The sequence below is a fragment of the Pongo abelii genome, chromosome 20 (assembly GCF_028885655.2).
Source record: "Pongo abelii isolate AG06213 chromosome 20, NHGRI_mPonAbe1-v2.0_pri, whole genome shotgun sequence".
In the NCBI taxonomy this organism is placed as follows: Eukaryota; Metazoa; Chordata; class Mammalia; order Primates; family Hominidae; genus Pongo; species Pongo abelii.
The window spans coordinates 8,735,236-8,749,803 of NC_072005.2; the positions used below are offsets into that span (position 1 = coordinate 8,735,236).

Consider the following 14,568-nt stretch of genomic DNA (forward strand, 5'->3'; position numbering starts at 1 on the left):
TGTTAATATTTGAGGCACATGTCTAGAGTATTAACATGTTTTCTCTGTCATGTTTTCTCTTCCCTTGTTCTTTATAATGACATGGTGTAGTCAAAAACAGTTTTCATGGTTTGTCCTATCTATTTCTATACTGTTTCATCCATCATCAATTCATCCTCCACCCCTCCATCCCTTCACTCATTCCTCTACCTATCCATCCATCCATCATCCATCCCTCTAGCCATTTATCTGTCTGTCCATCCATCCATCCATCCATCAATCCATCCATCCTTGGTGCCAGTCAATTTGTGCTAAGCGTTGAGCATCCAAATCCCACTGCTCATTTCTCCATATCTTGATTTCTTTTTCTAAACTCCTGTTTCATCCCTTCCTGTTTAGTAAACATTGATGTGTCCATGTCCCTTGGGCACCAGTTATACATAAATGAATAATTGCCGGCTCTTTCCATTGAGGAACTCATGGTCTATGGCAGTGCCACTCAAAGTGTGGTCCATGAACTGTTACTGACCCTTGTGAAGAAATTAATCTTGGAACAGGCTATAAATGAATGATATCACCAAGCTTTATTTCAACTGACATTTTTTCCATAGCAAGACTTTATAAAGGAAGGAAACAGTGTATTGAATTACTTTCTGGTGTGAGATTTTTTTTTATCTCCATGAAGAATGCTACAGCTGCTTTGCATACCAGTGTAGAATCTGCTTGGAAAGTAGACTTCATAATGAATGTCAAATCCAATCTGTGAGGTCTGGCTGTATGGAGTGCAGGATTAAGAAGCTCCATACAGGCTTCGAAGTAGAAAGTAATGGGATCAATTACTAATGTCTGCCAGGGCTTGGAGGTAGAGTGGTGGCATGGCACAAGGAATTTGCTGATAGCCACAGGAACTTAACACTTCTATTACTGTGTTGACCTGGTTCTACCTTATTGCCACCTGTCTGACTCAGCTTTGTTTTGAGAAGCAGTCTTGGTAACTCAGTCGCCCTCTGATCTCTGCCCTTTCTCCTGGCTCTGGTCATGGACACAATAAGTTCATGGGCACTAGAACCATCTGTCTCTATTGATTTTTATTTACAGACAGGGTCTCACTCTGCCACCCAGGCTGGATTGGAGTGGTACGATCATAGCTCACTGCAGCCTCAAACTCCTGGACTAAAGCAATTCTTTAACCTCCGCCTCCCAAGTATCTAGGAATATGGTACGACAGGTGTGTGCCACCATGCCCAGCTAATCTTTAAAAAATGTTTTTGTAGAGGCAGGGTCTCTCTATGATCTAACTGTCTCTAGACCATTGCTTCACCTGAGTTTTGGAAGCCCCTCAAGGATGGAGCTCAGTGGAAGAAATGTCCTGACCAGGGAATCTGCCTCTTGGCTGTGCCACCACCATCGCTGCCCCAGTATTTAATGCAGAAAAAAATCTCCTGGACATCAGATTTCCTTTGGAACATGAGAGTCCCTTTGTAGTAATGGATTCCCTCGTCTCCTTTCTCTTCTTAGATCCAAACAAAAGGACTTGGATATCTGCCATATCCAATTATCTGCATCAGTGCTGCCCATTTTCCCCATGGTTAATTGAGAGATGAGTAAATGTTTTTCCACAATCCTCCAGGGACAATCCAAGTATCGTGGGCTCTAGGCTCCCACTGAAACTAATTTTTTTTCCTAACAGAAAGGGAGACCCAGAGGGGTTCTGATGCAAAAGCTGTCCCTGGAGCCTCGATCCCCAGACAAGGATGTCTATCTTTGCATAGACCAAGGTGGCACTGATTAAACCCAAGATGCTGGAATCTGGGGAGGTTTTTTCAGGAGCTGTCTTGGAATGAAGGGAGTTGACATGCTTATGGGGCATTGAGAGGGATCCATCACCCTGTCTGCACACAGACCTTGGTGAGTGGGGGTGAGAGTTTGGAACCCAGCCCTGTGGAGATCTTGGGGGTCTGGGCATAATTTAGAGACTAGTATTAGTGGCAAGATGGGCCCCCAGAACTGCTGGTGTTGTGTTTCAGAAGCTCATTGGGTTGAGCTTGTACAGGTATTTGGATGGAAAAATGAATTTTTGTCTACCTCTTGGACATTTGCCAACCTGCAGGCTGGATGCATCTTCCCTTGTCTGTTATCACTGCTGTGAACCCAAGCAGGCTGGATCTCTAGAAAGCAGAAGGACACCCATGTTGACGTTCATTCCCAACTTTCCATAACATGTGCTGGAAGCAGCAAGGGGTGGGCACCACACCTTGGCCGTGGGGCCGGGACTAGAACAACCTATCTGGCATGGGCTAGAAGCACCTTCAGCTCACTTTCTGGAGACTGTGACCATCCTACAACAGTGATGACCTGGAGGAATTCTCAGCTCAGAATTCCAGGGAAGATGAGTTGAGTGTTAAGTCCAAGAAAGAGGCAGTGTCCAGAATAGAGACAGCTCAGGATTTGAAATCAAACTGGGTTCAAATCCCAGTCTACCCTCTTCTTAGCTGTGTGACTTTAGGTAAGTCACTTACCCTCTCTGAGCCCATTTGTCTTTAACATTAGTTCCAACAATCATATTATTTCCCTTGCAGGATGTATTCATTTAACAACTATTTATTGAGCAGGCTCTGCTGTGGATCCTTGAGATGTGAGAATGTGAGAAATAAATAAATAATATAAGTGAATTAAATTATTTTATTAAGTAAATTATATATATTAAATTAAGTAAATAATATAAGTGAATATAATAAAAGAGAATGTGAGAATTTAATAAATAATATAAGTGACAGTTTGTCCTGCAAACTGTCATGTGATCATTTGGCTACTAAAGTGACCAAGAGTCCAGATCATGCCTGGTCATAATGGACTGATGTGAGTTTTATTAGCAACAAGAAGATAAATAATGTGGCTCCTTTCTTCTGGTCACTCAGTGTCAGCAAAAGGACCACTCTAGACCCACATTTTGGCATCCCTGAGGAAAATGGGAAAAGGGACAGGTAAAACCACAGCTTTAAAACTTGTCAAAGGGACTCTCCTCCCACCCAAAGAAGGACTGATTTAGGAATCACTGTGAGATGTTCCAGCCCAGATTAGAGTAAGTCATGGCTACTTTTTCCAGCTCTGCCTGTCTGACTGTGGGGCAGGGAGTGAGGGAGGTTGGATGGGTGGAAAATATTTTTCTGAAAGAGATTTCAGGCGGAAACAGTGTGCCAAAAGCTCAGGACATAATCCCAGCACTTTGGGATGCCAAGGTGAGGGATTGCTTAAAGCCAAGATTATGGAACCAGCCTGGGAAGCAATGCACCTCTACCGAAAAAAAAAATAAAAAAAAAAAATAAATAAATAAAAATTAGCCAGGTGTGGTGGTGCACACCTGGAGTCCCAGCTACTCGGGAGGCTGAGGCAAGAAGACTGCATGAGCCCAGGAGTTGGAGACTGCAGTGAGCTATGATTGCGCTACTGTACTCCAGCCTGGGTGACAGAGCGAGGCTCTGTTCCTTCCACCAAAAAAAGCTCAGGACACAAAGGCATTACAATGGAATTAGAGGAACTGCTAGAGATCCCCAAAACCAGGGGTTTTTATTTTTTTCAGATGCATCAAAGACAGTGGGACCACCTGGGCACCCTGAAAGGAAAGGTGAGTTTGGGGGCACACAAGAGTGTTGCCTGGGTTTCTGCCTGCAATAGTGTTTTATGTCTTACTCTTGGGTGCATTCTATTATCCACCAGTCCATACAGCCCGGATGCTCTATTACTTCTGCCTGGAATAAGCTTCCCTCCTCTAGCTCTCTGGAAACCTTCCCTCCTCTAACTGGCCTTCAAAACTTCAATGACTTTTTCTCTGTGAAGCCTTCCGTGATCCCATCCCAGGCAGAGTTTCATCCCCTAAGTACCCAAATCATCATGGATGTATTTTTATTACATTGCTTATCAGACTATGCTGAAATGAGTTGCACAATGTTCGTGTTCTCTCTCCAACTCTAAATTCTGTAACTGCAGGGCTAAATTATCTGACTCCCGTACATCTTGATTGACTCTGGAAAATGCCACCAATGAGGCACCCCATTTCATTTTTGGTTGGATTTTACACATACAGTGTGTGTGTGTGTGTGTGTGTGTGTGTGTGTAACCAGATAAGGGTCTGTGAAGACAGAAGAAGAATTAGAGAAACCAGTGGTGGGGCGATGACACTGTTCTAGACCCAAATGTCAACCTGGGTTGTTTCTTCCCAAGAGCGCTCTGCAGTTTCAAGGCAGGTCCTGCAGAGTTGTTGGTGCAGAAGCCTTCCCCACCATCCCAAAGGGCCACAATGCCTGAAACCAGGGGAAACGCCAGTCCTAGGACAGATCTAGGGTGGACCATTGGCCCTGAGGGTTGGTGAGTGTGGCTTCTCTACCAGACCAGGGTGGGACATGATCGCCCATTAGCCAGAAATCATAACTTAGTGGTGAAGGGGAGTCTGTGTGTGTGTGTGTGTGTGTGTGTGTGAAGCAAATCTTGAATATCTATTACAGTGTTTGGAGATGTGTGAAATGCCAATGCAAAAACAAGGACTTTGGAATTAAATCTCATTTTGTTAGAATCTTGACTTGGTTACCTTCTTGCTGGTTCATCCTGGACGAGGCACTGCACTTCTCAAATCTCTGTCTTCTCATCCCCAAAATTCATAGAGGTATTAATACCTATGGTCATTTTTTTTTAATTGAGAGAGGGTCTCGCTCTGTGTTCTGTTGCCCAGGCTGGAGTGCAGTAGTGTGATCACAGCTCACTGCAGCCTCTACCTCCTGGGCTCAAGTGAGCCTCCCACCTCAGTCTCCCAAGTAGCCGGGACTATAAGCACGTGCCACCATGCCTGGCTAATTTTTCTATTCCTTGTAGAATCGAGATCTTGCCATGTTGCTCAGGCTGGTCCCAAACTCCTGGGCTGGCCCCAGCCTCCCAAAATGCTAGGATTACAGACGTGAGCCACCACACCCAGCCTAATGGTGTGGTTATTGTTATTGTCATTGTCATCAAGGGCTTGTTGAATATTTCTATAACAGCTTCCCCAGCCACCTCCATTCCCGCCATCCTCACTTCTCTTCCCAAAAACTTAGATTTGAGTTTCATTCTTTCATTTTTTCCATTTCTGGGGCTTAGGGGTTGATGAAAGACAGATGCTCGACCACCCAATTATCCACTGACAGACTCCTCTTCATTAGTGAGAATGGAGTACAGAAAGCGTGTCCTTGGGTAGGAGGTGATAGGGCTTGGAGCTCTCAGGAAGCTCTCCTTGCTTCCAAAATGAAGCTGGAGGAGTGGGTGTGAAAACTATTTTCTGGGCTTCTGCCTGCAAGCCTATTTTATGTCTTATTCCAGGGTGCATTTTCTTAACCACCAGTCCATAGAGCTCAGATACTCTATTTTTTCTGTCTGGAACAACCTTCCCTCCTCTAGCTGTCTGGAAAATTCCTACCTGACCTTCATAACTCAGATCCAATGCCTCCTTCTCTGTGAAGGCTTCCTGGATCCCATCCTAGGTGGAGTTTCATCTCCTGGGTACCAAAAATCATCATGCATGTGTTTTATTAAATTGCTCATCAGACTATGCTGAAATGAGTTCAACAATGCTCATGTTCCCGGTCAAACTCTAACTGTAAATTCTATAACTGCAGGACTAAATTATCTAATTCCCATACATCTTTTTTTTTTTCTTTTTTGAGCTGGAGTCTCGCTCTGTTGTCCAGGCTGGAATACAGTAGCGTGATCTCGGCTCACTGCAACCTCTGCCTCCTGGGTTTAAGCAATTCTCCTGCCTCAGCCTTCTGAGTTGCTGGGATTACAGGCCCCCACCACCACACCTGGCTAATTTTTGTATTTTTTGTACACACAGGGTTTCACCTTGTTGGCTGGGCTGGTCTTGAAATCCCAACCTCAAATGATCTGCCCACCTCAGCCTCCCAAAGCATTGGGATTACAGACGTGAGCCACTGCGCCCAGCCAAACTCCCATACATCTTTGATTGACTCTGGAAAATGCTACCAATGAGGCACTCCATTCCATTTTTGGTTAGATTTCACTGTTAGAAAGTTCTTTGCTAGGTTGAACCACACAGCTGCCCTCATTAACATCCACCTTCCAGTAGTATAAAGCAGGCAATTCTACTCTTCCCCTCATGAAGGTCTTCAGAGAGCAAGGTCAGTGTATTAGTCTATTCTTGCATTGCTTTAAAGAATTATCTGAGATGATTGGGTAATTTATAAAGAAAAGATGTTTCACTGGCGATGGTTCTGCAGGCTGTATAATGGTTCTGAAGGCTGTATACAGGACGTATAATGGCTTCTGCTTCTGGGAAGGTCTCAGGGAACTTACAATCATGGTGGAAGGTGAGGGAGAAGCAGATGTCTTACATGGCAGGAGTAGAGGCAGAGGGAGGTGCTACACACTTTTTTTTTGGTGAGGGGGGGACAGAGTCTCGCTCTGTGCCCAGGCTGGAATGCAGTGGCATAGTCTCGGCTCACTGCAGCCTCCGCCTCCTGGGTTCAAGCGATTCTCCTGCCTCAGCCTCCTGAGTAGCTCGGATTACAATCACCTGCCACCATGCCTGGCTAATTTTTTGTATTTTTAGTAGAGATGGGGTTTCACCATGTTGACCAGGCTGGTTGCAAACTCCTGACCTCGTGATCGGCCCACCTCGGCCTCCCAAAGTGCTGGGACTACAGTTATGAGCCATTGTGCCCGGCCGGTGCTACACACTTTTAATGACCAGATCTCGTAAGAACTCACTCACTATCATGACCAAGGGGGATGGTGTTAAATCATTCATGAGAAACCACCACCATGATCCAATCACCTCCCAGCAGGCCCCACCTCCAACATTAAGGATTACAATTCAACATGAGATGTGGGTGGGGACACAGGTCCAAACCATATCAGGCAGCTCTCACCTGTCTCAAGAGGCTTCCCTGACCACATCTTGTAGTGTCCCTAGCTATTGCCTACAGGGCATTCTGACCACTTCACCCCTGCACTTTCCCCTATCACAAAGGTCTTGTGCATTTATCTTCTTGTTGGTCATTGGTCTCCTGATGGAGATGGTGGAGTCCAGTGAACCGGGGATCTTGCCTGGATGATTCACCTCTGAATGTTTTATGCCCATTCCAGGGCATGACACATTTTGTTGAATGCATGGATGAATGGTAGAGAGGAGCTTAGATGGGATAAGAAAAATCAGGATGGCATATAACTAAGAGACAGCCTTGCAGGCCATCATCTGAGTGAGGAATAACTCCACAGGCAGCTTCATGACAAAGAGCTCCAGGGAGGCCTTCAGTAGAATCTACTTGCTCTTAAATGATCAGTCTTGCTGCTTTTTTTCTTTTTTTAAATTTAACCCCATGCACTCTTATTTATCTTTTTCTTAAAATTCCTTTTTCCTTTTGAAACAGGGTCTTGCTCAGTCTCTCAGGCTGAAGTATAACGGCGTGATTATGCAGCCTCAACCTGCTGGGCTCAAGCAATCCTCTTGCCTCAGTCCCCCAAGTACCTGGGATGACAGGTTTGTATCACCCCGCCCAGCTAACTTTTGTAATTTTTTGTACAGACGGAGGCACCCTATGTTGCCTAGGCTGGTCTCAAACTCCTGGGCGCAAGCGATCTTCCCACTGCAGCCTCCCAAAGTGCTGGGATTACAGACGTGAGTCAGTGCAGCCGGCCTTCAGTGCACTCTTAATGCCATGAAGCAGCCACTTCGGGCAGCTTTTTGTGTTATCTGAGAGACACTCTTCCTCAGCCTCCGGGCACCTCTGTTGAAAACTCTTCCTGGCTGTCTGGCATGCTGGGAATCAGCTCTATTTGTTTTGCCCTGAAGATGTGTTTTATTCATAACTCACTCTGACTCCTTAGAAAACAATTCAATAAAAACTCAGACGAGTTAATGGGTGCAGCACACCAACACGGCACATGTATACGTATGTAACAAACCTGCACATTGTACACATGTACCCTAAAACTTAAAGTATAATAATAATAATAAAAAAAACAACTCAGCTGAGGATGGGCACAGTGGCTTACGCCTGTAATCTCAGCACTTTGGGAGGCCAAGGCGAGGTGATCACTTGAGGTCAGGAGTTCGAGACCAGCCTGGCCAACATGGTGAAACCCTGTCTCTATTAAAAATACAAAAATTAGCCGGGTGTGATGGCATGTGCCTGTAATCCAAGCTACTTGGGAAGCTGAGGCAGGAGAATCGCTTGAACCGGGGAGGCGGAGGTTGCAGTGAGCCAAGATCACACCACTGTACTCCAGCCTGGGTCACAGAGCAAGACTCTGTCTCAACCAAAACAAAACCAAACCAAACAAACAAAAAGAAAACACCTCAATTGGGTTGAGCAGGGATGAGGATGCTATCTTCCACTCACCCTGAGCAGGAATGAGGAATAATATCTTATTTTATAAAACATACGAATAATAAAACAGCCCTGGTCATATAGCCCAGAGTGGATAAATACTGGCTTAAAGCAAAAGTGTTAGCTCAGACCATTTCTCCGAGAGAACCACTCCTGTCCTCTTTGCTTTTTCTTTTCCTTTGTAGCATGCTTCTTAACCACCCACGGTGGGAAAGAACATTCACCAGGTCCTGCATTTTCCATTGCTGGAGTTGTGGGCACTGCATGGTCTTTCAGAATAATCTGGCTTTGTCCGGGAGCTTGGAGGTTGCCGAAGAGAGGAAGTATTCCTGATTTAAGTGTGCAGCTCTTCCTGGTCCTTGGCCATCCTTCTTGTTCACCTCATTCACTCAGGCAAGAGAGACATAAAATCTTCTAGAGCTAGTGTCACATAGTAGTCCTTGAAATTGAGTCAGACTACCCACAGGCTGCTGCTCTCGCATCCAATGCAGTGAAGCCACCAGTAATAGCTGAGCTCAGCAGCAACTGCCCCTCCCCAGGCCATTCAACCTCCTCCTGCTGTCATTGTGCCTCTATGGTTCCCTCTCTTTAGATTTATACCCTAAATGTTTTTCTTCCGTTAAATAGATTTGGGGGTACATATGCAAGGTGTGTTACATGGATATATTGCATGATGCTGATTTGGGTTTCAATCAAAACTGTCACCCAAACTGCAAACATAGTACCCAATAGGTAGTTTTTTTTTTTTTTTTTTATATGGAGAAAAGATATACATATATTTAGAATTAGCCAGCTGGATTCAGTTTAGATGATCCCAGTTTTGTTGGCAACATCCAAATCATCATAATCAGGAGCCAGTCGAACATATATGCCTTCTTCTCTTCATCAGGCCGAATCAGGGTGTTGACCTTGGCCACATCCATGTCACAGGGCTTCTTCACAGGCTGTCTGATCTGGTGCTTGTTGGCTTTAACTTCCACAATGAACACAAGTGTGTCGTTGTCTTCTATTTTCTTCATGGTGGACTCAGTGGTCAGCGGCAACGTGATGATCGCAGAGTGGCCAAGCTTGTTTCTCCTGGGGGCGCTCTTCTGAGGATATTTGGGCTGCCTCAGATATTTGTGGCTGTGGACACCTTTCAACACTGCCTTCTTGGCCTTTAAAGCCTTCGCTTTGGCTTTGGCTTTAGGAGGGGCAGGAGCTTCCTTCTTCGCTTTTGGCGCCATCTTGTGAAAAGCGCCCAATAGGTAGTTTTTTTTTTTTTTTTTTTTTTTTTGAGACGGAGTCTCGCTCTTGTCGCCCAGGCTGGAGTGCAGTGGCGCGATCTCCGCTCATTGCAAGCTCCGCCTCCTGGGTTCACGCCATTCTCCTGCCTCAGCCTCCCGAGTAGCTGGGACTACAGGCGCCCGCCACCACGCCCGGCCAATCTTTTTTGTATTTTTAGTAGAGATGGGGTTTCACCATGTTCTCCAGGATGGTCTCCATCTCCTGACCTCGTGATCCGCCCGCCTCGGCCTCCCAAAGTGCTGGGATTACAGGCGTGAGCCACCGCGCCTGGCCCCCAGATAGGTAGTTTTTAAACCCTTGCCTCCCTCTGAAGTCCCCAGTGCCTGTTGTTCCCCTATTTATACCCCTGTGTACCCAATGATTAGCTTCCACTGATAAGTGAGAACATGTGGTATTTGGTTTTTTGCTGCCTTAATTCACTTAGGCTAATGAGCTCCAGCTGCCTCCATGCCACTGCAATGAACTGATTTTTTTTTTTTTTTTTTTTTTTTGAGACGGTGTCTTGCTCTGTCGCCCAGGCTGGAGTGCAGTGGTGCAATCTCGGCTCACTGCAAGCTTCGCCTCCTGGGTTCACGCCATTCTCCTGCCACAGACTCCGGAATAGCTGGGAATACAGGTGCCCGCCACCACGCCCAGCTAAGTTTTTGGAGACAGGGTCTTGCTCTGTTGCTGAGGCTGGAGTGCAGTGGTGAGATCATAGCTCACTGCAGCCTCGACCTCCCATGCCTTAGACTCCCCAGTAGCTGAGACTACAGGCAGTCACTACCAAGTCTGACTTTAAATTTTTTGTAGAGATTTTTTTTTGTTTTTTGTTTGTTTGTTTTTTTGAGATGGAGTTTTGCTCTTGTTGCCCAGGCTAGAGTACAATGGTGCGATCTTGGCTCAGCGCAACCTCCGCCTCCCAGGTTCAAGCGATTCTCCTGCCTCAGCCCCTGAGTAGTTGGGATTACAGGCATATATCACCATGCCAAGCTAATTTTGTATTTTTAGTAGAGATGGGGTTTCTCCATGTTGGTTAGGCTGGTCTCGAACTCCCGACCTCAGATAATCAACCCGCCTCCACCTCCCAAAGTGCTGGGATTACAGGCGTGAGCCACCGCCCACGGCCGCCGAGATGGGGTCTTGTCATGTCACCGAGGCTGGTCTTGAACTCCTGGGCTGAAGTGATCCTCCCGCCTTGGCTTCTCAAGGTGCTAGGATTACAGGCATGAGCCACTGTGCCCAGCCAACTGTATTCTTTTTTATGGCTGCATAGCAATCCATGGTGTCTATATACTACATTTAAAAAAATCCAGTCCACCATTGATGGGCACCTAGGTTGATTCAATTTCTTTGTTATTGTGAATAGTGCTGTGATAAATGTGCTCATTTGGTGGGATGATTTATTTTCCTTGGGCATTCCCTCAATTTGATTCCAGTGCTGGCTCATCACAGATTTCTCTTTGCTTCAGATTCTCATCCAGGCATTTAGACCCAAGCAAACCCTTCTCTCTGGTTTCTTACTTAGCTTGTTGCTTCAGTTTCATCATCCCCTGTTTCACCTCCCAGCCTTATTCGTATCTGACCTCAGCTTTGGTTAAGGACCCCTGGGATGAGGGGTATTGAAGCATTCCACCATCTATGTGGCTGTCTTTAACTTGAACCGCATTTTTTTTTTTGAGATGGAGTCTCGCTCTGTTGCCCAGGCTGGAGTGCAGTGGCATATTCTCGGCTCACTGCAACCTCCACCACCCGGGTTCAAGCAATTCTCCTGTCTCAGCCTCCTAAGTAGCTGGGATTACAGGCATGTGCCACCACGCCCAGCTGATTTTTGTACTTTTAGTAGAGACGAGGTTTCACCATATTGGTCAGGCTGGTCTCGAACTCCTGACCTCATGATCCACCTGCCTTGGCCTCCCAAAGTGCTGGGATTACAGGCGTGAGGCACCACATCCGGCTGAACCTCAAATTTTTCACTATAGAGAGCAGTGGTTAGCTCTTCACTGGAGTGTGGCCAAGCGTCTCATTCAGAGATGCCAGCTGCTTCTTTCCCATCCCATGCCTTGGATAGACACTAACTGATCAAGTTTTCTCCCTCCAGCCTACCAATTCTAGCTGCAGCCTCATCACTCTTCTCAAGACACCATCCCAGGAAGCCACTACCAATCAATGACAATTGGCATGTGAGATGAAAATTATTTGCCATCCCATGCAGACTTCTTGCCATAGTTCAGCTGTTCTTCCTGCAGCTAAAGTGCATTGTGTAAAACATGGGGGATGTGAATCATCGGTGGCCTCAGACTTCATTCTGGTGGGCCTCTTCAGTCACTCAGGATCACTCCAGCTCCTCTTCTCCCCGGTGGCTGTCATGTTTGTCATAGGTCTTCTGGGCAACACCGTTCTCTTCTTGATCTGCATGGACTCCTGGCTCCACACGCCCATGTGCTTCCTGCTCAGCCAGCTCTCCCTGTTTGACATTGGCTGTCCCATGGTCACCATCCCCAAGATGGCACCAGACTTTCTGCGGGGAGAAGGTGCCATCTCCTATGGAGGTTGTGCAGCTCAAATATTCTTCCTCACACTGATGGGTGTGGCTGAGGGCATCCTGTTGGTCATGTCTCATGACCGTTATGTCGCTGTGTGCCAGCCCCTGCAGTATCCTGTACTTATGAGACGCCAGGTGTGTCTGCTGATGGTGGGCTCCTCCTGGGTGGTAGGTGTGCTCAATGCCTCCATCCAGACCTCCATCACCCTGCATTTTCCCTACTGTGCCTCCCGTATTGTGGATCACTTCTTCTGTGAGGTGCCAGTGCTACTGAAGCTCTCCTGTGCAGATACCTCTGCCTATGAGATGGCGCTGTCCACCTCGGGGGTGCTGATCCTAATGCTCCCTCTTTCCCTCATCGCCACCTCCTACGGCCACATGTTGCAGGCTGTTCTAAGCATGCGCTCAGAGGAGGCCAGACACAAGGCTGTCACCACCTGCTCCTTGCACATCACGGTAGTGGAGCTGTTTTATGATGCGGCCGTGTTCATGTACATGGTGCCTGGCGCCTACCACAGTCCACAGCAGGATAACGTGGTTTCCCTCTTCTATAGCCTTGTCACCCCTACACTCAACCCCCTTATCTACAGTCTGAGGAACCGGAAGGTGTGGATGGCTTTGGTCAAAGTGCTTAGCAGAGCTGGACTCAGGCAAATGTGCTGACTACATAGAAACTGCTGGTGAGATTCCAGCGGTCCTCGATCCCACCCACCTTCCCAAAGTATGCATTTGGCATTCAATTGCTAATTTGTGCAACTGGCCAAATATCCAGCCATTGCACAAGGTGCAACTTTTTCAGAAAATGTCTGCCTTTTAAATTGAGGCAGAATATATGTAACATAAAATGAGCCACTTTGAAATGAAAATTCAGCTGCTAAGTTCTTATGTCCAAGGCTAAGTGTCTGCCCAGTTCCCCCCTGCTCATGCCCAGTTCCTCCCTGCTGATGACTAGCTGGGTTCATGTTTTCCCTCATGGACTTGTGGAAAGCAATGGTAATCATCCCAATCACATTCAGCATATTGTTTGTCTCTCTTTTTTTCTTTTTGTAACAGGGTCTCACTCTGTCGCCCAGGCTGGAGTGCTGTGACATGGTCATAGCTCACTGCAGACTAGAACTCCTAGGCTCAAGGGGTCCTCCTGCCTCAGCCTCTTGAGTATCTGGGACTATAGGCATGTGCCACCACGCCCAGCTAATTTTGTTCATTTTTTGTAGAGATGAGGTCTCACGATGTTGCCCAGGCTGGTCTTGAATTCCTGGACTGAAGCAATCCTCCCATCTCAGCCTCCCAAAGTGCTGGGATTACAGATGTGAGCCATTGTGCCCAGACAGTATACTATTTCTGTAACAACATACCCCCCCATTTTTTTTTGAGATGGAGTCTCATTCTGTCATCTAGGCTGGAGTGCAGTGGTACAATCTCGGCTCACTGCAACCTCCACCTCCCGGGTTCAAGCAATCTTCCTGCCTCAACCTCTCAAGTAGCTAGGATTACAAGTGTGCGTCACCATGCCTAACTAATTTTTGTATTTTTAGTATGGATGGGGTTTCACCATGTTGACCAGGCTGGCCTCAAACTCCTGGCTTCAAGTAATCTGTCCTCCTTGGCCTCCCAAAGTGCTGGGATTACAGGTGTGAGCCACCACACCTGGCCAGAAATATCAATATATTATAAAGCTAATATTTAAACATTATGAAGCTAACAAAACTCTGAAGAAGTGTCAGCGCCAAAGCTGGCCCTGAGAAGAAAACAGAAAATAAATCAGGTGCAACTTAAATATTTTATTAAAATATGTGTATTTAGTGTCTATCAGGTGATAAGTAAAATACACAAATTAATTAAAAATATACGAGGAGCTTCAATAACTCAGTAGGACAAAATCTTTTTTTTTTTTTTTTGAGAGAGAGTCTCACTCTCTTGCCCAGGCTGGAGTGCAGTGGCTCGATCTCGGCTCACCAAAACCTCCACCTCCCAGGTTCAAGCAATTCTCCTACCTCAGCCTCCTGAGTAGCTGGGATTACAGGTGCCTGCCACCACCCCTGGCTAATTTGTGTATTTTTAGTAGAGATGGGGTTACACCATATTGGCCAGGCTGGTCTCGAACTCCTGACCTCATGTGATCCGCCCACCTGGGCCTCCCAGAGTGCTGGGATTATAGGCGTGAACCACCACGAATCCTCACCCTGAATCCCCACAAATTCACTCCACCTCCTCACCTTTCATTCAAGGTCACAGACTCGTTATCCACTTCCTGTGAGACCTGCTCCCAATCTGTCCTAACTCCCAGCTGTTCTTGTTTTCACCCCATCTACTAAACCATGTGGTGATTTAGTGGCTCATCACTATAGTCCCAGCACTTTGGGAGCCAAGATGGGCATATCACTTGAGGTCAAGAGTTCGAGA

At 46.6% G+C, this 14,568-nt stretch overlaps 1 protein-coding gene and 1 pseudogene across 1 annotated transcript; one reads left to right on the plus strand and one right to left on the minus strand.

The window, feature by feature from the left end:
* The first annotated feature begins 2,076 nt into the window (after window positions 1-2,076).
* LOC129051729 (olfactory receptor 2Z1) lies at window positions 2,077-13,015 on the plus strand. The gene is made up of 3 exons (XM_054538633.2): window positions 2,077-2,485; window positions 3,560-3,604; window positions 11,722-13,015. The coding sequence occupies exon 3, from the start codon at window positions 11,809-11,811 to the stop codon at window positions 12,826-12,828; it is 1,020 nt and encodes a 339-aa protein (XP_054394608.2). The 5' UTR covers window positions 2,077-2,485; window positions 3,560-3,604; window positions 11,722-11,808; the 3' UTR covers window positions 12,829-13,015.
* On the minus strand, window positions 9,159-9,585 carry LOC100445044 (large ribosomal subunit protein uL23-like; annotated as a pseudogene).
* Window positions 13,016-14,568: the final 1,553 nt, after the last annotated feature.